At 43.6% G+C, this 25970-nt stretch overlaps 1 protein-coding gene across 1 annotated transcript in view; it reads right to left on the bottom strand.

The window, feature by feature from the left end:
* unc5a (unc-5 netrin receptor A) overlaps positions 1-25970 on the bottom strand; it is a 195977-nt gene that overhangs the window by 41089 nt on the left and 128918 nt on the right. The window contains exons 4-7 of the mRNA XM_062394356.1: positions 8903-9046; positions 7193-7296; positions 5820-6000; positions 741-908 (exon numbers count right to left, since the gene is read on the bottom strand). Of these exons, the coding sequence (XP_062250340.1) occupies positions 741-908; positions 5820-6000; positions 7193-7296; positions 8903-9046 (597 nt within the window). The remainder of the gene's footprint in view (positions 1-740; positions 909-5819; positions 6001-7192; positions 7297-8902; positions 9047-25970) is intronic.

Here is a 25970-nt window from a genome sequence, read left to right as displayed (position 1 = left end):
TTTCTCGGCTTTCCTCTTCGCTCTCTAACTCAGGGCTTTGTTCCTGCCCTCCTTCCACTGTATCTGATTCCATCTGTCTCTCTCCCTGCTTCCCCCTTACACCTCCTGTTTTCTCCCTCTCTCGCTCTCTCTCCCTCCGTCAGGGGGCTAATGTGGGCCTGCAAATGAAGCAGCTTGACTTCCATCTCAGGCTAGTTGGGATCGATATGAGTTGCTCAGTATCAGGCAGGGCACTCTGCCTCTCTGACGCGCTCACAAGGGAGAGCGGACAGGCAAATGAAACGCCCTCAACTCCCCACACGTAAACATGGCACACAGGTCGCCATATTTCAGCTTTTTATTGCCCATATTTACTACATAGCTTGAGCAGCAAACAATAACAGATGTACTGGCTGATCTGACACAACGCCATGGCAGGGACCATGTCTCTTAAAACAGACAGGTCTATATAAAAGCAGGGTCTGCGTAGATAAAGAGATATGTGAACAAAGCGTGATGATAATAAATCACTCTCAGGATGACTCCTTGCTGTGAAGACTAATAGGCTTTGGCGTTGCTGTGTAAGTGGCCTAATTGCGGGAAAACAAAACAGAAGCACTGACATCTGAGAAAAGACGTGCTGATAGTAAAGGGCAGCCAACATAAAAATGAATTGATGACTTCTAGATGCAAAGAAAATGCGAAATGGAAGCCACAGGAAGCCAAGCGCCACAGGACACACAGGGTTGCCTGGGAGTTACCTGGACAGGTGGCCACGCAGGCACTTTTCTGGACGTTCTGCCCCTCACAGGATGTGCCTCCGTTCAGTGGCGTGGGGTTGGTGCAGCTCCGACTCCTCTTCTGCCAGCCACGCCCGCACACAGCACTGCAGGACGACCAGGTGGTCCACGTGGACCAGCCGCCGTTGACTGTCAGACCAGCGCCGGAGGCGTTGGAGTGGATGGAGAGGTGAGGGGGGGAGGAGGTTGGAGGCAGGGGGGGGGGGATGGATGGATGAAGGGACAGAGCAGCCAGGATTACCCGACATGCACCACGGAGTAGAAGCGTGTTGCGCAAGAATAATTGTGACTGTGCTGTTACACTTGTTGGTTCAACACTGCAAGGTGGATACATGTAAGAGCAAGAGCAGTGGAGGGAGGGGGGCTGCTTCCTGTGTCCATGTTGAATTTACAGCCAAACTGACGAGGACACACGCTGAGTCTCAATTTAGGTACTGCATCCTTCAGAGGATGAGGTCTACCCTGCCCACGAAGGAGAAGATCTCCATGCGCAGGGTAGACCGGGTATTCCACGAAGGCCGAACTGAAATGAGACGGTCTGGTCTGCAGAAGCTTTCTGTGATCAGCTTCACAAGCTGGCCCCGCCCTTATTGCTGTTGTCTAGCAACATTGGTGACATGGGAAATGATAAGAAAGTTGGAAGATTTGTTTCTCTAGGATTGAAGGACGCATTTGGCTCATTCGACAGAGCCCTCGAAAAAGGAAAGTCTAGTGCTGTGACACAATCGATCTTCAAATGCAGCCTCAGAAGGATGCGGCCCTGAATTGAGACAAAGCTAAAGTTGCTCCGACTACGGACTTGTGGACTTTTTTTAATATCACTCCAAATTTAACCAAGGAAATTAACCAAAACCCTCAATATAAAGTTAGAATATAATCCCAGTTCAGAAATTCTAGTGAAATCCCAGTGTGCGCATACTCATAAACGCATAACAAATATTCAAAAACTTTACAGCCTTAAACATATAACCTTAGAGGTTTTTCCAGTCCACTTCTGATTTTATACCATTACATGTCATTCATCAATCTCAAGTGTTCTCTGAATTGCAGAGAACGGCACTATATAATTTATTTCTCCCTTATATTTGAGACTGAGAGTTCAGGCAGTTCACTGAGTCTGCACGCAAGATTCCTATAATTTGCTGTACCAGCCGCTCGTGTTCTCAAAAATCAGAAATCATTTATTGGGGCATAATTCATGGCGTATCGCTCGATCATGGCAGGTGATTACATCAAATCACGCTGATTTAATTCTAACCAGCTCCTTCCTGTATCTACTGTGTTTGCTCGCGTTTACAAGACAGTGAGATTCCTGATTTATTGACTCGAACAGCACTTGTTCCTTCTCTGTACACACTCCGTTCCTAATTTCCCTCTAACTCTCCCCCGTGCTTGTCGTGGCTGAATCATTTCCTTGCCCTCTCTGTGCGATTGATTGCCCGCCACCGCGAGGTAAATTACCAGGCAACTCGGCCCCTGATTACCTCTTATCACAGAGTGCAGTCACATCAGCCAGGCCTTGTTAAAATGCAACTCTGGCCCCCTGTTGAACCCCACTTCGAAAAAGTAGCACTTATTATGACTTGCTACTGCTAGCTGGATCCGCTGTCTCGCTGGACTGTGACGCTCTCAGCTAAATTCATTATTTTCTCTACAATAGAGAAACATAAGCGAATAGCCGTAGCACATCTTTATCTTTAAACAAAAAAAAAAAACCTTCTTTTATCATGTGACCTCAAATAATACTGCAATTGTGATATTATCAAGCACAAAGCACAATGGGAAGAAATGAAATTGCGCATGCAAGCACCCGAGCAGTTTATTCAGTTTTTCTTGGGTCTTCAGAGTGAAAACGGTTTGTTGACTGTTCGACGACACAATAGCGTGAATGCTTTTGCCTCCCCAGTCACTTCCAATCTGGATTTCTTCACAGGCTGGGCAGACCTTTCAACAACCAGCTTATAATTTATAATCGACACGGGAGTAATTGTGCTCTTATTCTTACGATGGAGGCTTGAAGGAGTGTGTGTCATTATTCCTGCTTTTGAATGCATGCTCCAAATTAATACGTTTGAAACCATCGCCATGGAAGTGAATATTCTTAATAATTTACTTACTGAAGTATATTTTCCATGTATCGGTACTTAACTTTAATTCACTCCTCTACATATATCAGCGAATACCGGTACTTTATTTTTCCCTTCATATTTATAAAACATTGCGATACACGTCTCTGATCAGCAGTTTCTCACACAGCGAGCGTGTGTGCTGCGGAGCTGTCTGGGTTTCTGATATGACCTCAGTACGTCCTCTAATAGAAAGTAGCCTTTGTGCTCTACTGAATACCAGGACTCTACGGTGTGAAGTCATGCATCTTCCAGTCCTGCAATAACAATTCAAACCTTGATAAAACAAAGGAAAGGATTCAGTCAACAAAAACACTCGAGAGCTGTTACTTTTAAGTGTTGGTAATATCTAGATTTGTGACATATTCGACAGATAAACATTGAAACGGTGTGGAAAGATCATTTTCTCTGTCTATTTTGCTGTGAACCTTACGGCATGTGAAAAAGACAAGTAAATAGGCGAGACCCCGACTCTCCAGAAGAGCAGCTCCAACAGGCTGCTCTAACCTGATAACAAAGCAAGACGTTCTTCAGAACTCGGGCATCATTTTTGAAATTTATAAATAAGCAAATTGGTCCACTGATCCAATCAGAGCTAGCAGGTAACATTAGACCCCGCCTCCTTCAGAGTGCCCCTGCAGCAGTGTCACTGGTGAAGAAAGGATTACAGTGGATTTGAGAGAGGCAGATGAAGTCAACATTCGGGAATAGGCTACACTCAAAGTATCTTTAGATTCAATACTTTAGGTATATTTAAAAGAAAGCACTTATTTACTTTTAGACAAAGTAGAAAAGGGAATGTGCTACTTTTTCTTTTGTATGTTTATTTGTACTTTTAATTATGAACAATGTTAAAACTATTATAAACAATTATATATTTTATCATTATAGAATAAAAAAACAAAAAACAGATTAACACAAAACTAAAGACTGGTTTCTCACTAAGATATGTTAAGTCTTCCCCTTTAAAAGAAAATGACCCACATGTGTATTTTTTTCAATACTGTAAGAGAGAGAGAGGATAATATCTTCTTTAATAAATCCAAACCAATCCAAAAGCTTTGTATTCATGATCCTCACGTTTCACACTTGCTAATGTTTCTTAAATCTGAATTCATCTTATGCCCTGAAATCCACAGAGACGTTTTGTTGGCTGAGAATCTGGAGTAACTGCAAACCGAAGTAGCAATTAATATTCAAGTAGCTACAACCACAAAATGAGAACAGCATAAGATACAGAATCAGATCAAATAATTCCCACTGACAGATTATACAAGGGATGAAAAATACTTAGAATAAAAAACCACATGAACTTCACAAATGTTAAAATACATTTTGTGTGATAAAATAATCAATATTTATAGATAAATAAAGAGTTAAATAATTCAATTACAAAAATGATTGTTATAGCAGAACAAATTAAAAAACTGAAGAGGTGTGCAGACATTTACAAAGTGCTGTATATGTGTGGCATATGGTGTTTTCTCTACCGACACGATAATAAACAAGAATTGCTGCCCTGACTTTACAGCGCATCATAACATCGACTTTTTTCTGGCAGCCTCCACGAGAGCCGGACCAGGTGTCAGAAACCGTGCCAGATTATACATTTCCTTACACAAAGTCGCTTTCATGATTCATGTGATTTCCATTTCCTGTTTGCATGTAGCCGAGAATTAAACCAGGCTGTAACGTATGCAAAACTTTGGTGGTGCTGTGCCAGGAGCCGTGGAACCCTCTGTGACAGGAGTTATGCTTCTTTTCCCCTGCATTTTTAATAAAGGTCAGTCTGCTTATCAAGCCAAGTCATTATTTACAGTTTGCTGTTAATTCAATTTTTTCTTCTCGTATTGGATCCACTACAGAGGAGGAGGAAGATGGCAGCCCGAGATCAGAGTCTGCCAGCTTTGGCAGCCGTTAACATTTAAGTTGTGCTAATTAACGTGCAGATATGCTACTACCTCTTTATGTGCTTATTTATCATGATGTAATCCTTTGCTCGATGCAGAAGAGGGAGAACTCCTGCAAGCTGTCCCCATATGTCACATGTGTGTATCACTGCATACCAATATTACAGCTGTTCTGTGGGATCTGAATATGTTATTCCAACTTCCTCGAGTCAAAGTGAGAGAACATGGACAAGGAGGATATGCACAGGACAACATATGTTTTTTTTATTCTATCTTTATTCAAGGCAGTTTTAGAGCAGGACTCATTGATTTCACGTTCAGATTAATGCTTTCACTCAAAACCCTGTGCCTACACTTAAATATACTTATACTTGTACTTATATTTCTTGCGCTTCAGCGATCCCGCTGCTTCTGTGCTCCTGTTAAATGTCTTCTTTTGCATTTCTCCTCTACTCTGTCTTTTTTATTCTGCACTTCAATTTTTTTGTGCAAATGAAATGACCCCGCCCTCGTTTTGGTAACTTTTGCCTTGGGGGGAAAGAAATAGAGCTGTTTCTCATATTCTCTAAATGAAAACACTTGATCTCCTTGATTTTGCTGCTTCATGTCGACCGGGAATCAGCAGAGCTCAGGTTTTGTCATGAGTGCATGAACCCGGTTAAAGTAACCGCCAATACAGGACTCTCAAAGATCTAAAGATAACACATCACTGAATTTGGTGCTATTGGTTGGGGAACATAGGAATAGTATGAGGAGCTGAAGCTGAACGAAATCGAAGCCCAAGCAGGGTGTGTTGGACTGAGAGCATTATATAATCTGAACGTGAAATCAATAACTCTTCAAAGTGAAATACCACGCTCTTGAATAAAGATGTGGGCAAAATGCAGCCGAAACCTATCTACAGAGCTGATTTTATGTTTCTGTGTTTAGAATCCTAGGGTCCAGACTCCTTATTAGTCTCCACACTGAGCTCTGCCTTGCTGCTGAGAGAAGTCGTCACCTACCGTAGACCAGGACCGTGGCACTGGTGCTTTTTCGGCGAGCGACGATGTTCTTGGCCACACACGTGTAGTTGCCCGTGTCGGCCAGCCGGGCTTTCCTGATGAGGAGATTGTGGTCAGCCGCGATGAAAAAGTTGGGGTCGCTCGCCGGCTCGATCAGATCCTCGTTTCGCTGCCACTCCACCTGAAAATAGGTGTCGGCGGTCAGAAACAATGCACTGCATCTCAATAGAAAAGGGCGCAACCCCCCCCCCCCCCCCCCCCCCACCCTCCCTCCCGTGTTGAAGCTCTTCTGGGACCAGACACGCTGCGGATGAGAGGTTCTCACGAAAACAAAAAGCTGTGAGCTAGAACTTCTCTGATGCCATCACACATAGTAAAAGAGGAACAAATGAAGCTTGATATGGTGATGGAATTTACTTATTTATACACCACACTGGATGTTCATTTTTTTTTATTTTTTGTTTAGAAAACACAGCCTTTATTTTGTAGTCGCCTCTGTAGCTGTTGGGGGTCTGTGAGGGAAACTGATCATGCTTTGTGTAGTTTCCGTTCCCTCTTGCAAAAGCCAAATCTGATGGTGTACTCTCAGATTGGCTTTCTTGTTTTCCTGCTCTCACTTGACCTTGTGCCGTCTCGAGAGGAGCTACAGTATGCGGCGGCATTGTTGTCGGTATAACTCGCCGCGTGTAATTGGGCTTTCTTTCTCTTACACTATACCCCTTTTTTTCTCCCAATTGTGACTTCTGCTCTGATGTTCTTTTCTGCTCAGCTGTGGACGGTACCCCCCCCCCACCCCCCCACAAACTGTCCCTGCGCTGTACGGCTGTGGTTGGCTAGTGTGACGCTGTGGCCCGACCTCCTCCGGGGTTGTTATCGGAGCCGTTAGTGCCTGTCTGGGAGCGCGGGGGTGCGGCAGGTGAGGTGAAACAGCCTGCCCCTGCCCGGTCCTCTACACACAGACACACACCACAGAGAGACAGAGACTCGAGCAGAACAAGGAAGTGCATGAGTGCATGAGAGATACAGGACACGGAGAGAGACGGCAGAGAGATAGAAAGTAAGATAGCGACAGACTGAGACAAATAGAGCCATTAATTATGGATAGGCCTTTAGAGATGTCAAACGAGGAGTGAATCCTCCATGCCCACAGTGAGTGATGTGACGAGATGATGTGATATACGGCTTCTCAGAGATGTGAGCGATAATAAATCAATAAGGGGGAATAATTAGAGGCGTAATTTATCCGTGCAGGATTGTCTGCTCCGTGGTGGAGCTCATCCAGAGGCACTTCTTGCTCTTCGCCCTCCTGGTGAGGAAAGGGTAAATGGATGCGGTACGCGGGCCTATAAATATCTCCTGTATCCCTGTCTCACCTCGGCTTGTGGCACTCCCTCGGGGGGATGGCAGCGCAGCAACACCTCCTGGTCCATCGCCACCTCTTTACCCTGCGGCTCCTCCTCAAAGTTCTTTCTCAGGTCTGGTGGAAGAAACACAACCAATTAGGATATTTGCGCTCAAGCTTGTGAGGCTTGACTGAGATACTGTTATCCGCAAAACTTGGAGCAGAATGTTTCTAAAATTCCCACTCTTTAAATGTCCACCCATCGGCTCGCTGAGCGTGTCGCACTCCAGTTGGCCCCTAAGCCAGACGGGGGGGATCGGTGGCACCAAACATGTTGCTTATTACAGGCTGCCTGGCTGGTTCAGAGCTGCTCGTCTGCTGCCAGGGGGGCTCGGCATCAAGCAAAAGCAATTGCATTACCCCTCACTCCTCCGCTCCCACCCATTCTGCTCTCTCCCGCATCATGCAGCCTCCAGCCTCCATCTGTATGAGGGCTTGGAGCAGACACATGAAAACAAAGCCCTGCGGCGCCTGGACAAGAGCTCCTGCAAGCCTGACCGACTGCATGGGGCTTCACATAACGTCTCAATGAATACTCTTACTCTTTCTCCAACCCATGCTAAATATTTGTCTGTATGTGAAGGCTGTGTATAACGCAGGTAAGATTTGCAAAGCGTTTTTTTTCTTTTAGGGGAAAACAGGAATGCAGGTCTATTTGTATCTGATGAGCGAGACAGGCAGCTGATAACAGGCGGGTCGGTGCAAATCTGATGCGTGTTCACCCCGGGTTTTGACTCAGAGCGATACAATGTGTTATTGTGTTGAGAGGGGTTGGGGGTGCGGCTGCGAGCCGCCGCTGGATTCCTTTAAACAGATGTTGAGCCTGTCCCGTCCAATCATACGGAGAGAAACGTTAAGACGAGCCGAGAGTTTCATGACATTCGATTTAATTGAAGGCGATACAATGGGACTGGAGGAGACGTGGGATATAACAGTCCTGGCAGGCTTAAATCTTTACGGATGTGTATACATGTGCACGTGCATATCTGAGCTACAGCATCCTTATGGAAGCGTGCGTGTGTGTCCTTATCTTGCATCCAACTGACTTTGTTGATGTCTCAAACAAGGTTGGATAATGAAAGTGTGTTTTCCAAACATCTGGTGGTTTGGAGACACTGCTGTGCTCCGCTCCGTCTGGAATATTGCATATTTATGTGGGAATTAATAGACAGAACGCTTTAAAAATACTCCGATGTAAAATGGCTTCTTCTAATAAAGCTTTTGAGGCTGCAGCGGGGGATGTCTCTGCGCTCCCCGGACGGATTTATGATTACTGCACAGCAATAAATTTCAAATCTGTTTTTATTCCAGTTACTTTCATAGGGATCATTGCTGATACACTGTATCCAATGAAAAATATACTCATGAATACTCAAATTTAGAGTTCACTCTGCCTTCAAGCAGACATATTACTCTCCGTGTATCCCTCTGATATTTTCTTCACAGAGAATCACAGGGAGAAGATTTAACTAAATTGTAATCGTAGCAATACACGGTGGTGCATCGCATCATAATGGCCTCTGGGCGAATTGTTAGATGAAACTTGGTCCCTGTCCAACCACCAAAAAAGTCCTCCTGCTAACCTCCTCTTATTACACACTGCTGTGCATTACGCAAGCGCCTTGTTAGCCAGTGTTTTGCCTTTGGAAGGACGCGGTGATCATTTCTAGAGTTCACTCACAAGCGATCCGGATGTAGGCTTTTTGGCTCTTCTGTGTCCCGGTGGTGCTCCAGGCGACACACTGACACCAGTACTCGTCCAGACCGAAGATCTTCTCCACCTGCTGTCTGGTGATGTCAATTGTCACCTGCATGACTGGCAGCGCTGCAAAGAGGCAAACACAGAGGAGAACAACCGTCAGAGACTGGTGAACGAGCGACAGCAGGTTGATTCCCATCAGCTCATTCGACGGCAGCGAGGAGTGAAATGGAGTGAAAATATTAATCGATGGAAAGAACACACACACACATGCACACGCGCACACACACACACACACACACAAACCCCCCCTCTCTCTTTTTGGGGATTTTGTACCTTGAACCAAAGCAGCAGAGTAATTTGAAAAAGCCAGGCTGAATAAATAAGCAGAGACACGTAATCATATATAAACAGAGTGCTTGTTAACTGAGGAGAATGAGACAGAGAGCCTCTCAGCCATCCTCAATATAATTTGGAGCGAGTTGAAACAGCAACAGTTGGGAAGGAGCAGGGAAGCCTTCCACAAACCCCCGATAAGATAAGAATGCTTAGCGCGAGCGGCCTCACGATTATTAAATCCAGGAAGTGGGAAGAGTTCACCATCTTTGGAGCGTTTTCCACAACACTGTTGATATGCTGCAGCAACACGGTGCGAAAAATAGATTTATCGCTTTTCAAGAAGAGAGCAGAGACAACTCTCCTCTACACAACAACATGGTGTTGTCGGGGGCTCGTCTTTTCTATATTAAGAAGCTATCTTTCATTTCATTTTTATTTGACCTCTGATATGGAACCTGTTAGCCGTGGGTATCTTTATATATTGAGCCTCGACCTTGATCCCAACTATGTGTCCTATTTTCTTTTCACAGATGATGAAGAGATTGCCACGTTTTCCTTCCAGCCCCCTCTCTCTCTCTCTCTCTCTCTCTCCCTCCCTCCCTCCCTCCCTCTCGCTCTCTCCGTCTAATCTCTTCTCTCTGGGGTCTTTTGGGAGTGAGGGGTGTTGAACCTTTCATATGAACACAGAGCAGTTTCACAGTCACAGAGGACACATCCCCAAGACGGATGCAGCAGCGTGCACAGTTCCGTGTATTGGAGTCTCAATGGAGAGCCGCTCTTCATCGGCGATTTCCATAAAAGCACTTTGTGACACTCTTGCACTCCCTTCGCACACTTGATCCGTCTGCAGTGATCATTTCCAGCCCCAGACTGAACCTGACGTAAGCTCCACTAAGTGGCACCTATCAGGCCATCAAACCTATACAGCAATTACATAAAGCACTTGTGCTGATACAGAGCATTCATCAAAACCCCAAAAAAAGGGTCATCTTTCATGAACAATTTGAGACGGACGTGTGTGTGTGGATCCTGCAGCGAGAGTGCGAGCCGGCCCGGCAGTGACAGGAGCCGTCAGGGAGAGAGGCGAAGTGGCTCCATCGCTGGCAGCCACACGGTGATATGTAGCTCTGAGGGTCGCTGACAGACCCCCCCCCCTTCCAGCCTCCCATGCATTAGTGGTAGATTTTGCTTTATGTGATCACAGTGAATGCGAGTACACGTGCAGCAAATCCGGCCCCGGAGCCCCGGAGCGCTTATGTCCATGTGTCCGACTCACATGTGCAATCAATTCAAAAGGAGGAAAAAGTGATATCTTTGTGTTTATAATTCGGCTTTAATAAAACTGACAAAAAAGAAAGGTTGATCTATATTGAGATGCGAGGCTGGATCTTTGAGGAACTTGCCCTCATTTAGTCTCTTTGTTTCTCCCTCTCAAATCTGGCTCTTCTATCAGATGTGTGTGTGTGTGTGTGTGTGTGTGTGTGTGTGTGTTTGTCTGCAGAGAGTGTGCAGCATAGGCTGAAGGAGCACCTAAAAGCTAAAACAAATGGCTAAAGTAACAAAATGGGCACTACAGAGAATGAACAAATGGAGCAGAAGAACCCCCTGCCAGAGGGTCCCCCCCCCGCCTCTTTGCTTCAAGTCAGCAGCCTGGCAGCATTTGTTTCTCCCCAAATGACATAGGTAAGGGACACCTTGTACCTTATACAACGGCAACAACACCCGAATTTCCAATGTACACAATCTAAAGCACAGTTGTTGATTCAGTAACATTTTGTGTGTTCGGAGCAAAAACTCCACCACAGCATCAACAAACAAAAACAATGAAATTAAGTCTAACGCAGCAGGAGAGTTGGTTAAATATACATCTGTATTTACAGTGCAGCGGCAGCGTGCACATTATGTCTTATACACTCGGGAGGGATCCGGGAGGGGAATTGTTATATTGGCATTTTTGTTGGTTTTTATGTTTGTGTTTGTTATTAATGGAACCCTTAGAATAGGAAATATATACTACATATGAATCCATTACTGCAATAATAATATTACAGTTGCAGTGTGCCTTGTAAAAAAACGTATGAAATCAGTCTGAAGAGTGCCCTCAAACCCGAAAAGTTAAATTAAACTAAATTGTGAGAAATCCTCACAGGCTGGAATGTGAATAACAATGGGAACATCTGATGGTTTTGATTTATGTGCTCATAACAATTTATGCATGCAAAATCATTTGTATTTTTGAACACATGCATTTGAAATACAGCAGTGAGCCACGTCCCGTGCACTTTGCATGGCTTCACTTACAGTAGCAATTCATTTAATTAATGCAAACCATCCCTCTTCTTTGAGCTGGAGGGTGAAGGGAATAAAGATCAGCATGGAGATGCAAAGCATGAACAATGGCAACCTGAGGTGAGAAATCCTAAGAAGAGCAATTTGAAGCTCGGCTTGCCAGGGTAATTGCATTCTGTTTCCTTATCTCTTCCTGTCTCCATAATTACCTGCTTTCTGTGTCTGACACCTCCCAGTAACACTGCTGTGAGTCAGTCTGTCCAATTTCACTCCAATTAATAAGTAGGACAAAATAATCTCATCACTTTGTGAACAAAATGGGACTGTAATTTTATAGCTGTTAATAATAATTGGACAGGCTGCTATTTAGTGTTGTTTTCCAAAGTCTATTCCACAGAGATGGCGAGAGGTAAAACAAAACTTTGCGCACATCACTCATGAATGATACGGCGAGAGAAGCATTGATTCATAGAAAAGTGTCTCTTTCTGAAAATAGGCCACTGACACACACACACACCTAAACACACAAACCTCAACTATATCGATATCGACTCCTAATAGTATTTTGAGTCGCCTCCGAGGTGTTAAAATCTAACAAAGAAATGAACGCCTCCTTTAGTGTGAGATAGTGAGCGTGCACGTAACATGGCTTTATAACGATAATTAAAACATGACACGACTCCCTCACTTTCCCATTTGATCTGCAGCCAGTTTTACAAATGAGCTCATATCCCAAAACCTCACTGAAATCACCAAGAAGATTTAATGGGGCAATTATGCGATTGACACTGTATGAATAATGGACTTACGGCTGGAACCCTGGTGAGTTCATTTTTTATTGAAGTGTAACTAACTCGCTTGTATTTTGAAAATACATATTTACAGTGCACAGACAAGAGATTCCATGCTTCCAAGCACCTGAAACTCTTGTCCTTCAGTAAAAACTTTCTCTACACAACATTTTCTTTGTATTTAAATGGTCAATGCGGCGGCAGTGGATATTTAACCACACAGAGAGTTTGAGGAAGTTTTTTTTTTTTTTGGAATAGCTTATTTTTCACAGAAAGGTAGTTGACAACTCTGAGATCTGCCATTGTCAAGGTTAAAGTGGAGCTGTGATATTTATTTTGTAAAAATACCAAAACTCCTATGCTTATCCTGAAAATAGAAACAACCACTATCTGTGTTTTCACTCTTTCAACCTATGGTCAGATGTCTCCTGTGTTAAGGGGTCAATTGCGTGACGGACACTCAAGTCCTTTAGAAATCAATTGTTGCTTTTGTGTAAATTAAGTTATGATGTGTTACCTGCTGCATTATTAAAGGTATTACCTACTTCCTAAAACAACAAAAACCTCCGGGCACCACTTTGCAGTTCCCACCCGGCTCTCATTTGATTTGAGGATCAATTCCTTTGTATTGCACAATGACAGTAAAGCACTTGAACCTTGAACTCATGTTGGTCTTCAATGTTTAGGGTCCTTGATAGAGAGAGTTGATACTTGATGATAAATAACCTAGTATTTCCACCTTAAGTTAAAAAAACAACAAATCATTCAGTGCTGCCTGTAAGTGGACACAGAGATTTCAGTGAGTAAATCAAACTGAGACTGAAAGTAGGGAACAGACGATTTTGATGTCATGTGACATTTCTGTTAATCAAAAGGTCTTTGTTAGTTGTACAGTGTACACAGAGCCTGGATCTGTAAAGCATTCAATCTGGAAACTCCCTTTCTGCCTCGAGACTTCCTGAGTTTTAACAAATGAAACATAAAGAATAAATAAAGACTAGGAGAGATGCAGAGAGCCTGAGTTCACAAACTAAATGACCTAACTATAGCGTGCTGGAGCCTGGTGCAAAGTCTTCAGGCAGTCGAGTACAATACAAGCTATTACCAAATCCATTGGCACAAACATGCACACAAAGAAGCACACAATCATTCACTGTAATGTGTTTTATTCTAATCTGTGGCACAGCAAGACTATTTTCACATCAGAGGACGCTGCAGCACACAGGCCGAGGAGGTTACTTCTCTAGTTTTGCTCAGGATGAGAAAGAAAATATAAAATATAAAAAAAGAGTAATTGGTTGAAATAAATCATAAAATCTCTGAATAGTTTTATTTAAATGCTTTCTCTCTCTCCTTGGGGAAAAAAAAGCCATTATTGAAATCCTGATTGAAGAGCATCAACAGGGACACTTGCAGGGGAGACAAGAGGGGGAAACACACTTTTTTCATGCTAAACTGTTTTCGGTTAAAATGCGCAAAAATAATGATGCTGAAGAGGAGGCTGTTCTTCCTGACCAATCAACAAGCAGAAAACAATACTTATCGCACGTTGGTACAATCAAAATGTCCAAACTTCATCTTCGATTCTCCACCACCGTTTGCATGAGAGTGTGGCAGAAGTAGAATATTTGAAAAATGATTAAGATGCAAATTGCAAACTACTTTATAAAAACTTTTCAACAGAGTCCAACATTTTTTCCTTCTACTATTTGAATCTTTTTTCTCTTAATCAAGCACTAGACGCATCGGTTACATTTGGTCTCTGGGCGACGGCAGCAACACATGGTGTCTGTGATTAGACAGAGAGCTCCGGTTCACCACTCGCCTCCTCCATGATCATGGATGGGACTTGGCCCAAACGAAAAAGTCAAAGCACGAGTTGAACGATTGTTTTCTCAAAGATGGTTTCTGTCATTTGACTTAGTTCTCACGACACTGGTGTTTTTTTTTCAAGTGCTCATTTTCCAGCAGTCTTTGATTTAATTAGTTAATTGATGCTCTCTTGCTGCTGGTAAACTAGATGCAACAATATGCCTCACAGGGTTAATTATTAATCTTGGATTTCTTTTTTTCCTTTTTTTGCAAATTATCATTGTTTGTGATACTCCCTTATGAATCTACTTAAAGTGATCAGCTGATGTCTCACCCCTTGTTGAACTGAGAGGCTCCTTATGTCACACTGGATGTTTGTTGAACATTGAGTAGACAATAATGAACCAATGTAAAACAACATGAAGTTGTGTGTTGGTTCTCCTCCTGTCCTCCCCAGTTTTTTGAGTCACCAGCTGCCACTGTTAGACATGCACAATAACACCCAACAATAGGACAGAGGTCACACTGGGTCAAGAGACAAGAGCATCTCTCTATAATTGAGTGTGGGTGTGTGTGAGGGGTGAATCTTCCCCTGAGCCAACAGGGGCTCAACACACACAGGGTAAACGTCATTGGACTCAATCCCGGGCGAGTCGATATTGGGCTCGCCTGAGTGTGGGACTTTATTTTTCTCCCCCGCACTCTTGTTTTCGCAGGCTGTGACCTCAATTCCATAGGGGTCATTTGCTTATCAAAGGCAAGGACTGGAACTCGCAGGTCCCGAGTGTGTGTTCATTGTGACCAAGGAAACTCAATTAGACGGCATCCCCACCGTGTGTGTGTGGCTGGGATTCATCAGTGGATATAGTGGGATTAGGGTTGGGTGACTCTACATCAGGGGAGTGCACCATTTCAAGGGAGAGAGTTCACAATGGTTGAGGAGAGACATCACAGATGAGCGCTTTTAAGAATGCACTGTCGGCTCAGCCCGGCGAGCAGCCAGGAGCAGCCTCTAAGTGTTTTATTTCCTCCTGTGGTTCTTCTTTGTACTGGGTGGCATCAGTGTCATCATCAGCTCCACCAGTGTCCAGAGCTTCTTTTCAAGAGACCCAATGTGCTCTTCCCCAGACCAATTACTTAACCTCTCCTACATGAAAGACCCGGTACATGAAAGAAGCCGGGCCTGTCCAAGAAAACATGACTTTTGGAGCTAAGCAGCAGGAATCAGCCGGAAAACAGGAACACAACAACAAGTAGAGACATTGCAGCATCGCAAAAGTCTCGATGAAAAATACCTGGTCGTGGAATCAACACGTATGCGGATCTACATACCGATCTGATGCCACTTCTCTAATGAGCAAGGGTTTATAGGTTTCAACCAGATAAAACTGCAGTGTTCTTTTTCCAAGAATCGCTTCCTCCTCACAGCTTCAGTACATGACTCCCTGGAAGGTCCAACAAGTACAACACATGCAAGACTTCAGTTTGAAGGGGTTGTACTAGTGTGGCTGGAAGAGAGCACGAGGAGCATTCCGAGGCAAAAGGGGAAAACAAGACAAACTGCAGCAGCAAACTTTGGAAACTGCATCCGAACCACACGCTAAGGTCTTCCTCTATCAGGGTTTCCCCCAGCACTATCTTGTTAAGGCGGCCGCCTTAACAAGACTAGGGCCCCGCCTTGACTACCAATGTATTGAAAAAAAAAAAAAAAAAAAAAAAAAAGTTGAAAAAAAAAAAAAAATGGCATTGATAATACTCAGGTAATACTGTTTACAACATTAGTCGTGCCAATAAAGTTTTTTGAGTGTAATTGAGACGGCGACATCTGGTGGTTGAATATATTGTTGCATAGTCTATCATAGTCACCTGTCAATCTACCGCCAGTGACGTGCGGTGAGGTCAGTGAGTGGGTAGGCACTGAGTTCTGAAAGCCAGATTTCTCTAAACCTATATATTGTTAAATCAAAAACAATAAACAACAAACAGGCACGCACGGCCGATTTCAAATAAGTACTACTTCTATTCAACTTAAAAAATAAAAGACAGCATTCATCATTATGTAGGACTACAGCATAACGGACAGATAGGGCCGCCTTCTCCAACGTGGAACGCCCTCTCCGTGCCTCTCCGCGGCTCCTCGGAGAGCTTTTCGTGCAGCTCTCCTTTTTCTAACTACACGTCGAAATGGCGGAGAGCCCACGGATAGCCCTTGGCTGTGATTGGTCCGCTAACGCCAGCATTTCGGAATGGAAACTTCCTGTTCCATTCCCTACATCACAATTAACCAAAATCACAACTACGACTATATAATTAATGTGACAAGTGTGTTAAGCCAGCGGCGTTGTCCGGCTGACGGTGGCTGGTTAGAGCACTTGCGGCACGTGTGTACGGTCACATACTGTTATAACGAACTTTCATAACGTGGCTAGCGGGCTAACCACCATGCTAACTGCGGTGGGAACAGCGCAAAAACCCGCTGACTTTAATCCCACGGCTCATGACACTCTTTCTCAAACACCGTCAGGTTAGAAGCAAACACTTTAGATCGATACTAACTAACGGTAGTAGTTAGTATCGGGTGTCCCTGCTGACTGTGTGTGGAAGCTGGGGGGAAGCTAGCTGCCTCCGTGTAGCTTCAAGCTGTTGCAGCTGTTGAATTAGCAACGCAGTTTGGAAACAAGACCGGGGAACCGCTGCGTTAAGACACGATAACACAAGCATTATGACCCACTGGGTGTCACTTTATTCAGCAAAAACTGTCGCGTCATCAACATCCTTTTTCTGTTAGCTGCCATCGTTCACTGTGTGTGAGGAGCCGGGAGGACGTAAATAAACCTATCGTGGACTTCTTCTATATACCTCATGAGGTAGGCTTCTCTAAGCTCGACTTCAGTTGCGCCATCTACTGTTCTGGCGGTGAATTGTTTTCACAACAAAAAGGCTCGTAGAACTATAAATCAAAAAGGGTCCGTCCGCTCCGTCCGTCCGTCAGTCCGCAACGGACTCGGAGTAGCATACATTGGCCTTAAGCTGCGTAAATGTCTAGTAATATCTCGATTTTAATTGGTCCATGAATGATATGTAACGTAAAGGCTTATGTGGCATACCATTTACGTAAAAAAGGCACAAAGAATGATGCTTATTTGCGTACATGTTAAATCATACAGAATCAGGTGCGCATGCGCGAAAACTTTTTTTTTCTTGCCGTCCACAATGAATAGGCGGTTAATTTGAACGGAATCCGACATCACAAACTGTCATCTTCCGAGGCAGCTTGATTTTTCTTAAAAACCGGCTTAAACCCTATTTTGTAGTGTCTGCATGTTTTCCACAACATTTGTACCTACTGTTGTTTATTTATATTGAAATAAACAGTTGTTTATTTCATTCATGCGTACTGGCATCTTTGAGCAAAATACCCCCAAAAATTTTCGCCGCGCCGCTACGCGCCGCGCCAACAGCACCGCCACCTGCTTACCACCTTGACTGAGACATTTACTGGGGGAAACACTGCTCTATTATGTTAGAACTTGGCCCTTAAATATAACCAGATTTAATACCTTTTATTTTGGTTCATTCTTCTCTTTTTTGGTTTTGCGAAGCACTTTGTATTCTTGTTTAGATAAGTGCTATACAAATAAAGTCGTTATTATTATTATCATTTTTAAATTGGACAAAGAATGCTCTAAAGCAAGAAAGGGTAACCCAAAAACTTGTTCATTGTTGTGAATTCTGAGATTTACTTATTTGAGTTATTTTTAGGTTACCAGAGTTATGAAACAACATAATAAAGAAGTTATATTTTATTCATGCTCTGTATTACTTTTTCAAAGTGTTTGTGGCCATCAGCAATGAGAGCATTCATCACTTCCATACAGGGATGTTATTTTTTTTAAATGCATTGGTATTGGCTCTATACTCTAACAACCAGTTACGGTAGTTCTATGTTTAAATATTACAAATTCCAAAGTTAACCCCAGGTCACAAAGCCAAGGGCACCACTTCTTCATCATCCAGTCCTCAGACTTCCATTACCATGTTAAGCAGCGGGGTGATGGGTGGCCCACGCTTCCTGATGGGGAGTGCTAAGAATGGCAGGTGGTGCCATAAGTGTCTGTCTCCTAACAAGGATATGGTGGCCTTCTGAGTGAGGCATGGCTCTATTAAACAGCAAAGGAGACAGGAAGAGGGGGAGGGAGGAAGGGGAAGGGAAAAAAAAAAGAAGCTCTGCCTCCACAGTGAACGCAGCAGTCGGGCCGCCCATTCGGGGACGTTGGCGAGGTTGCGACTGGAGTCAGTGGGACAGCGTTCTGGGTCAAGGCTCTGCCTCCGGTTATGACCAGCTATTCAAGAGCCTCTTTTGATTGAGCTGTCCATTCTCCACAATGAATGCACGCTGCAAGGCCCCTGTTGATGCTCTGAATGTCGTTTCAGATTATTCATGGCTGACAAACAGGCGAGCAGGTACCGCTCCAATCAATCCAGGCTAGGTTCAGCCCAATACCACTCCAAGGACACTCGGGTGGTGTCTCAGCAGCAGGGCGAACAAGTGCGAAAGGTGCAGGACACAAAGAACGCCATTGAAAGTCGTGGAGGAACTCGGCTGGTTTGACTCAGACCTCAGATCTGCATATGCAAGAGGGGGAGGAGACTTTGAGGGAAAAAGCTTTGGGCTCAGTAGCAGTGATAAGGAATAATGATGTAAACACTTTGAATGCCACGGGAGATCGAGATCTTCACCCGGCGAGACAATTCACTTTCCAGTATTTGTCAGCAACACAACACCTTGCACACAATCTCACAACAATGCGGCTGAGCTGTGCACACAAGTGATGCTCAGATCGTGTTTTTAGTTGCGCAGGTGTTCACAGGTTTGGAACGCGATAATGAATTGATGCACAAAGCTTCAGAATAGCTTCTACGTGCCGCTGAGCGCAGACGTCAGAAAATCAAATTCGCTTTCCATTTATGCATTCCACAATTTCGCAGGCTAACAAAACAAAAGCCAGAAGTGATAGCATCGAATGGACATTAATTCAAAGCTATGGATCTTTCTATTTACACTGTCCCCTCCATAATTAGTTTGCCTAACCTTTCGTTAATAGCACACACACGCACATAGACATCCACAGAGGCGGTGCTGTGATTTACCACAGTGCCCTTACCAAAGGGGCCCTGTTGTAATTACTCTCCATCCTATATCCTGACCCCGATGATTGGCAAGAGCAGAATCTTGTGTATGCCACAGTCTTCAGGCCGGGAGTGTCTTGGACCTGCTCCTTTATCTCCCGCACACACCTTGTCCTGACTCGAATGAGAACACATCGGAGGTGAAGGCCTGGAGCACTTTGCCTCTGCTTCCATTACATTCTGCAGAGTGGGAGGATCTGATAGAACGGTAACCACATGAAAGCCGTGATAATTTGCTCGGGCTAACATGTTTCTCTCCCCCCCCCCCCTTGTCTGACATGGCCTTGGGCGCTGAAGTAAATAAGGAAAGCTGCTTCAGGTAAATCCGCCTGCCTTCCATCTGGTTGCCGAGTGCACCGTGCCATACAAATTGCATTAGGGACCCCCCTCCCCCCTCCTCTCAATCGGTCAGTCCCTGTTGGGCCTTGGGTCGGCGGTGTTTGTCTGAGTTAGAAGGCAGAGGTTTTCAATAATCCAATGAAGGTATGTGGGCAAATGTAAATATTCAGCACAACAGCACACAGCGTTCAGTAAACACCCTGGAGGGACACGCAGGCTCTCTGCAGCACGCAACACAATTTTTTCGTATTTCTGAACCATTTCTGAATTTGTTTCTAATATTTTTTCATTTGAAGAATTTCTTAGTCTTTAGTATTTTGTCATAATGTTTGTAAGTGAACTAATTTGCTATTTATATTTTTACCTTATTTTCTAATTACTGCAAATGTTTTGATTTAAAGCAATGTCGATTTGTTCTACTCTGTAATTTACTATTTGTAACTGATCTAACAAACAACCCTTCATTAACAGAGTTTATATTTGCTTTGATTTTTAAACCATTTCTATCAAGTAGGAAAAAACTCAGATGAATGATAATATTTACCTTTACAGTGCGTCAGTGACTAAGATTTAAATTCAGTCTTTCCGAGCAGGTGGATATTTAAGCAGTTTAACTTCTAACTAAAGTTCTTCATCTTACTTTAAAAATAAACCATACCCTGCCTTATGGCACATAACCAGTGTGCAGCCCTTCCTGCATTCACAGGACCCGCTTAACCTTGCTAAGAAATGAGGATGTGCTCACAATCTGTAAAGCCATGACTGACAAACAACGACTTTCCACATCACGAGAAACCTCTGGTTGTGATGTCGATACAGAGCAGTGGTGTGTCTCGGAATCAATCCTTCCAGAAGATGTGTGGGACAAAGTAAACACCCACAAGTCTTATCCTCCACCCTCGCACCACGACACACAAGATATTCTGCAGGAGACAGCAGCAGCAGAAAAGGAACCTACTACACAGCCTCAAAAGTATAAATAGAAGTTTATGAGGAATGTGTCTCACGATGTAGCAGATGTTAAGTTTTATATATTTAAACTAGCGCTTATTTTCCTGGCATGATAAAAATGAGTATATTTAACATAACATGCATTGTAATAAATAAAAGATGCATTAATACATTTTTTTTGTGTATGACACTGAATCCGCATGGTTCTCCTTCCAGCGTGGGCCGTGTCGTCAAGGTTCAAAATCAACTATAATGTGAAGCATGGGGGGGGGGTGAAGTGCTGTAGACCAAACAGGGATTGAGCCTTTAAATATTTATTTCTTTGTTCAGATGTGACTGTATTAATTATTAATAGTGTAGATGCAAGACAGAGAATTGTGGACTTTATAAATAACCCGACGCTGAAAATTGAGAGGAAATAAAAAGGAGTGAAAGTACAGAGAAGACCCCTGAGCACTGGATCGATATATCCCAGGTAGCAGGTTCCCGGAAGGTGGAGCTGGAATAACGTGCACATGTGATAAAAATGTTGAAATAGGACAAAAAGCAAATATAACTGATGTATAAAGAAAAGAGATATGATGATCCAAAGGTGTGGTCCTCATTTGGATTATTTGCTTAATCAAACAATATTTGATTAATCACACGTTTACATTGTTTCTTTTCCCTCATCAAAACCCAAAGTGACAAGATTTATTATCACATGAGACACAGAAAAGCAGCAATCGATCACAAGTGAGAAGCTGCGATCAATGAATATTAGGCTTTTCTTCCTTAAGTGACTGCATTAAATGTCTAACACAAACCCCCTGAGTATAACAACAGAAACACATCCCAATATTGATTCCCAAATAAAGCTTTTTGTTCAATTTTTAAATAAATAACACCACCCTGAAAGTTAAATTGATTGAATCCTGAATCTCTTCCCTTTTGACTGCCCTTTAAATGCATGATGCTCTGAGGTCTCTTGAAAGACGGGAGAAGGAAGATAACTAACATCTTCAGAAAAACAAACACATGGTCGAAAAAACAACGTGGATGAATGAATTATTAATTTGAATCACATAAAAATCCTAAAGGTTGCTCCTGATGGCTCCCAGACCAGGGCGGCTCCTCTTGTTGTTGTCAACACGCTTCGATGAACAGCCGCTCTGGCGAAAAAAGGTTTTCCTCAAACACGTGCGCCGTCTGCATTTTCCCTTTTTTGTGTGTTTTTTTTTGTGGTCGCAAGGTTTACCACACAATTCCAGGAGTGCTGCATGAGGGCAGGAACATGCTGAGCGTTGACTTGTGCTTTTATTCCTTGAAACATGAGGCGGAACACAATTTGCCTGGCTGTGTTTCACTCTGTCACCCTCCCCTGACCCAAAGTGCATCAGCCGGCAAATTCATGGTCCAGCTCTTGATTTAGTTGAGGCCGTGCAGCAAATTCTCAAGGTACAATGTAATCTTTACGGGTTTACATACGTTTGCTGCATCCAGCCAATCCAAGACTGCAGATGTGCTGCACTGCCACTGGCAAGTGGTGCTTTTAGAGAAGAGAAGATGGGATGTCTAGTAAGGTAGCACAAGCCAGAACTAGCTAAAATGTCAGCAAATTGGTTGTATTCAATGCTGGAAAGTCGCTCAAGTAAAGCAGTGATGTGTATCATATGCACGAATTTGCAAACTTTATTCTTATCAAACAATAAATTTGTATTGCTATTGACAACCACAAAGCAAGAAACTAATTTTCTCGTTGCTGTGTTAAGGAGCACAGTTTAATTATGTTCAACATTACGTCTGCGAGTTTTAAAACCACAACTTGAAATAATTGAATGTACGTTGCATATTTGTAAAAGGTACAACTCCAACTCTATGTTTCCATCTTGTTTACACCAAGGTCAGAACACTCCACATCTTAATTTGATTAGTGTTTATTCAAAGTATGAGTTTTATTTCGGGATAAGGCCAATTAGAAAATGCAGTTTACATGGTAGTGTCTTATTGTGACAAGTGGCTTAATCTGGTTAATATGGGAATATTGTGAATGTAGTCAGTAATAACAATGATCCCTTTCATACAGGCCTAGTAGCATATACAGCTGCTAATATACATTATACGAGTTGTTATTGTGTTTAAATGCACTGGGTTGCAAAGTCCAGGTATCGAAAAAACTGTTTGGGAAAGAATAATGGTATCGTAACATCTCTATTTGTGACATATTTCCATCTCTTACACAGCACTCCATGAGAAGATCGAAGCTATTCTTCTTCCGTCACTGTATAAATAGTTCTCTCTCTACGCCGCCACGTTCCCATACCCAGGACACCCTGCAGCTTCGAGTGGAAAATGGAGGAGAAAGCGGCGAGTTGATGTTTGTTGGAGGAGTCTTGCAAAATACCTATACGGGAAGTTTCCTTGGGGCCCGAACACACAAAGCATTAACTGTCAGTCACTGAGTTGCTCTGCCTATCAAAGATCTCGGCGGACTATTTAGCTGTCAGCTCCCGCACAACACCCCCCCGCCCCACTGTTTCTGAGCAGAGCAGGTGCTGACTGACACCACAAACTCCCTCCGTCTCCCTCAGCGAGCACAACACGGACGTCTTTTATTTCCACGGTAAGCTTAAAGACAAAATTACATTACAATGAGAAGAAGAGTAAAATGAGAAACATATCAAACCTTGTTCATTGCCTATAATCAAAGATAACAAGGCGGGGAGGCAGTTTACTGGCTGTACTCTGCTCTTCCCTCCATTCCGATTTCCCACCTTGTTAAAGCAGAGCGATTTGAGGAACGTCGTAAAAAATCCAAACACATTTGCAACTCTGGCCTCTATTTGCTCAGCACAAGTGGCCCGGGTGATGCCTTCGCTGCTTTTCATTGCTGCATTCAGAACAGATTTTATTCAGATGTCACAGTTAGGGCATGGAAGGCCTGGGACTGCGGTTAGAATGATGCAAGCAAATATTTCCACTTTCCAGGAAGACTTTGTGCATCACTAGTGAAAGGTTTGAATGCAGAGCGTTATGTGGCAGGAAGAAGCAGTCATCTCATGTTATTCAAAAATGATGAATTCGACATAACATATATTTTGAAATGCTTTTTAGCAGCACATGCTACTGAAAGCCCCACAGGACAACTACAAAGCTTGATGGTCTGTATTGATAACATGTCCATATTTACCAGACGCTGTAAATAAAAAACTGCAAGTGTTCAGAAGGACAGAACCACTGAGACTGCTGAATGTATTCCAACTTCCAGCAAGGCCACAGCTTTTGTGAGACTGACAAATGCTAAATGAGTCGAGAGAAGGCAGAGCGTGAGGCTGACGCTGGATATATTTTGGTGGGAGGACAAAAGCTGTGAGTGTGGGAGATTGGAACGCCCGCGTTGTTTGATTGACAAATGGTAATTATTTTTTTTCTCCCCACTTTTGTTCCACTAATTGCAGTTAATTTTGAAATGCATTATTCCTGCATGTCAAGACCGACTTCAAGGGACGAGACCCTGTGCACTTGAAATTTCCAAATAAAAACACGACCCGTGCAACGTCGGAGACACGGAGGGGTGCAGCGTTTTGTCGGAGTCTATCTGTGGGATCCATCAGCACAGCTGCTTGGTGTTTAATCCTTCCTGCCTCCGTTCCCTCTCAGGGCTCCGAAAGCACTTGCCGTTGTCTCAGAGCCACACCAACACAGCCTTCAATCAAATCCACTTTGACTTCCTGCTCACTGGGAGTCTGGTGCGTGGCTTTGAGGAAGGTCTGCCTCGACACACACGCAGAGACAGACGCGGCGCTGACCCGCCTACGAAGCCTAATAGAACACGTTGACAGATGTGTCACGGGAACAATTCACCTTGCCATCTGCTTTTCGGTGCTTCACGGCCAAATCCTTCCAGCTCTGTCCCGCAATCAAGGACAGGATGAAATACAAGTCCCATTATGGGGTTGCAGCAAATAATGCATTATCAATTAGTCCCCTTGGCTAGTGATCGATGCCTAGCAGGTGGTACAAGGCCATTTTGTTCATTTAGGACTCTATAGTCCTCTTCCCCCCTGATTCTCTTATTTCCTTCTGTTCATTAGATCCTGGCTGGCCGACCTATCAGGTTTTGCTTAAATTGCAGCAGGACTGTTCTTCAATATTCCATTAGAGATCCCGTTTAATCACTGTTGTGTGGACCAAAAGCTATTAGGAGGACTGGCCTGAATCAACCTGACTTTTGATGACCACAAAGTGAGAGGGAACTCGCCACTGCTTTTTACCAAACATCATGTAACAGGAACCCCTATATGTCTCCTATTTATACCTCCATGCTGTTGATGGAAAGGAAAAGAGGGTAAGGAAATGTGTATTGCAGGGCCAGAGAGAGGGGAGTGTGGGCGGGAGTTTGTGTGAGAGACGGGATTGGCTGCCGTAATACCAGGGATAAGTAATGCGGTATTAGAATAAAGGTTACAGATCATTTCAGCTGAGCCTAGCTTATCTCCCCCTTAGATCAGAAATTAAATATGTCATCACATTACAATCCAGGATCTAGTCAATCAGAAAATACATATTTTATACAAATGAATCCTGCCTGGTTTGCAGATGGAGGGGGTTAGCCCTGTGAGGCGACAATACTTTATTAGTTCTGTTCAGAGAGCGATAGATGGTTTTAAAAGATTTACCAACCACGTCATAGGAGGTATTTCGATTTCAAAGGATTGGCAGAGGACAGGAGCTGGTGCTGATAACTCAGGGGGTAAAAGCATATGGTTATATTCCTTTATGGCAGTTCTGCAATGAGATGTGGTGTTATAAAAGAAGAATATTAAAGAGTTAAATTTATATTGCATTCATGATTCCACTGTAAACTGGAAAAAAAAAAAAACCTCATGTGTAGCGTCAGATCATCTTCTTTTTCATTGTCGAAGCCTCGTGAGCATCCGGTTCAATCAACAAAGAAAATATAATCTCCCCCATCTGTATAAAGCAGTTACCGGGGGTTTATTATATTAGGAATGTGAAATGCATGTATTTTCCACCTGAGAGGGTTTGCGGCACCGGTGACAATACGACACGTGGATCAAAATCGTTTCCATCAGCGGTGGCAGATGAAATGCAAACGAAATCAAATCAGTCTTGCCCATGCGATGCTGCGCCGCTCAAATGCCAATCTCTCTTCTCCTCATCATGTGTCTGATGAGAAATCAGTGTGTGCGAGAATCTTCTAATCTATGCAAACACACTGTCAGCATTGATTTGTTCGGAGGGGATATGTCTTTATTAGGACTCGCCAGACGTCTCCGTTCCTCCTGTCCTATAAAGGATGACCTGGGAAAGACACAGAGCCGGTTGGGCCTTGTGGA

The sequence above is a fragment of the Platichthys flesus genome, chromosome 8 (genome assembly GCF_949316205.1).
Source record: "Platichthys flesus chromosome 8, fPlaFle2.1, whole genome shotgun sequence".
Taxonomy (NCBI): domain Eukaryota; kingdom Metazoa; phylum Chordata; class Actinopteri; order Pleuronectiformes; family Pleuronectidae; genus Platichthys; species Platichthys flesus.
Note: the sequence above shows the minus strand (reverse complement) of the source record. Positions and strands in the feature narration are given on the sequence as shown.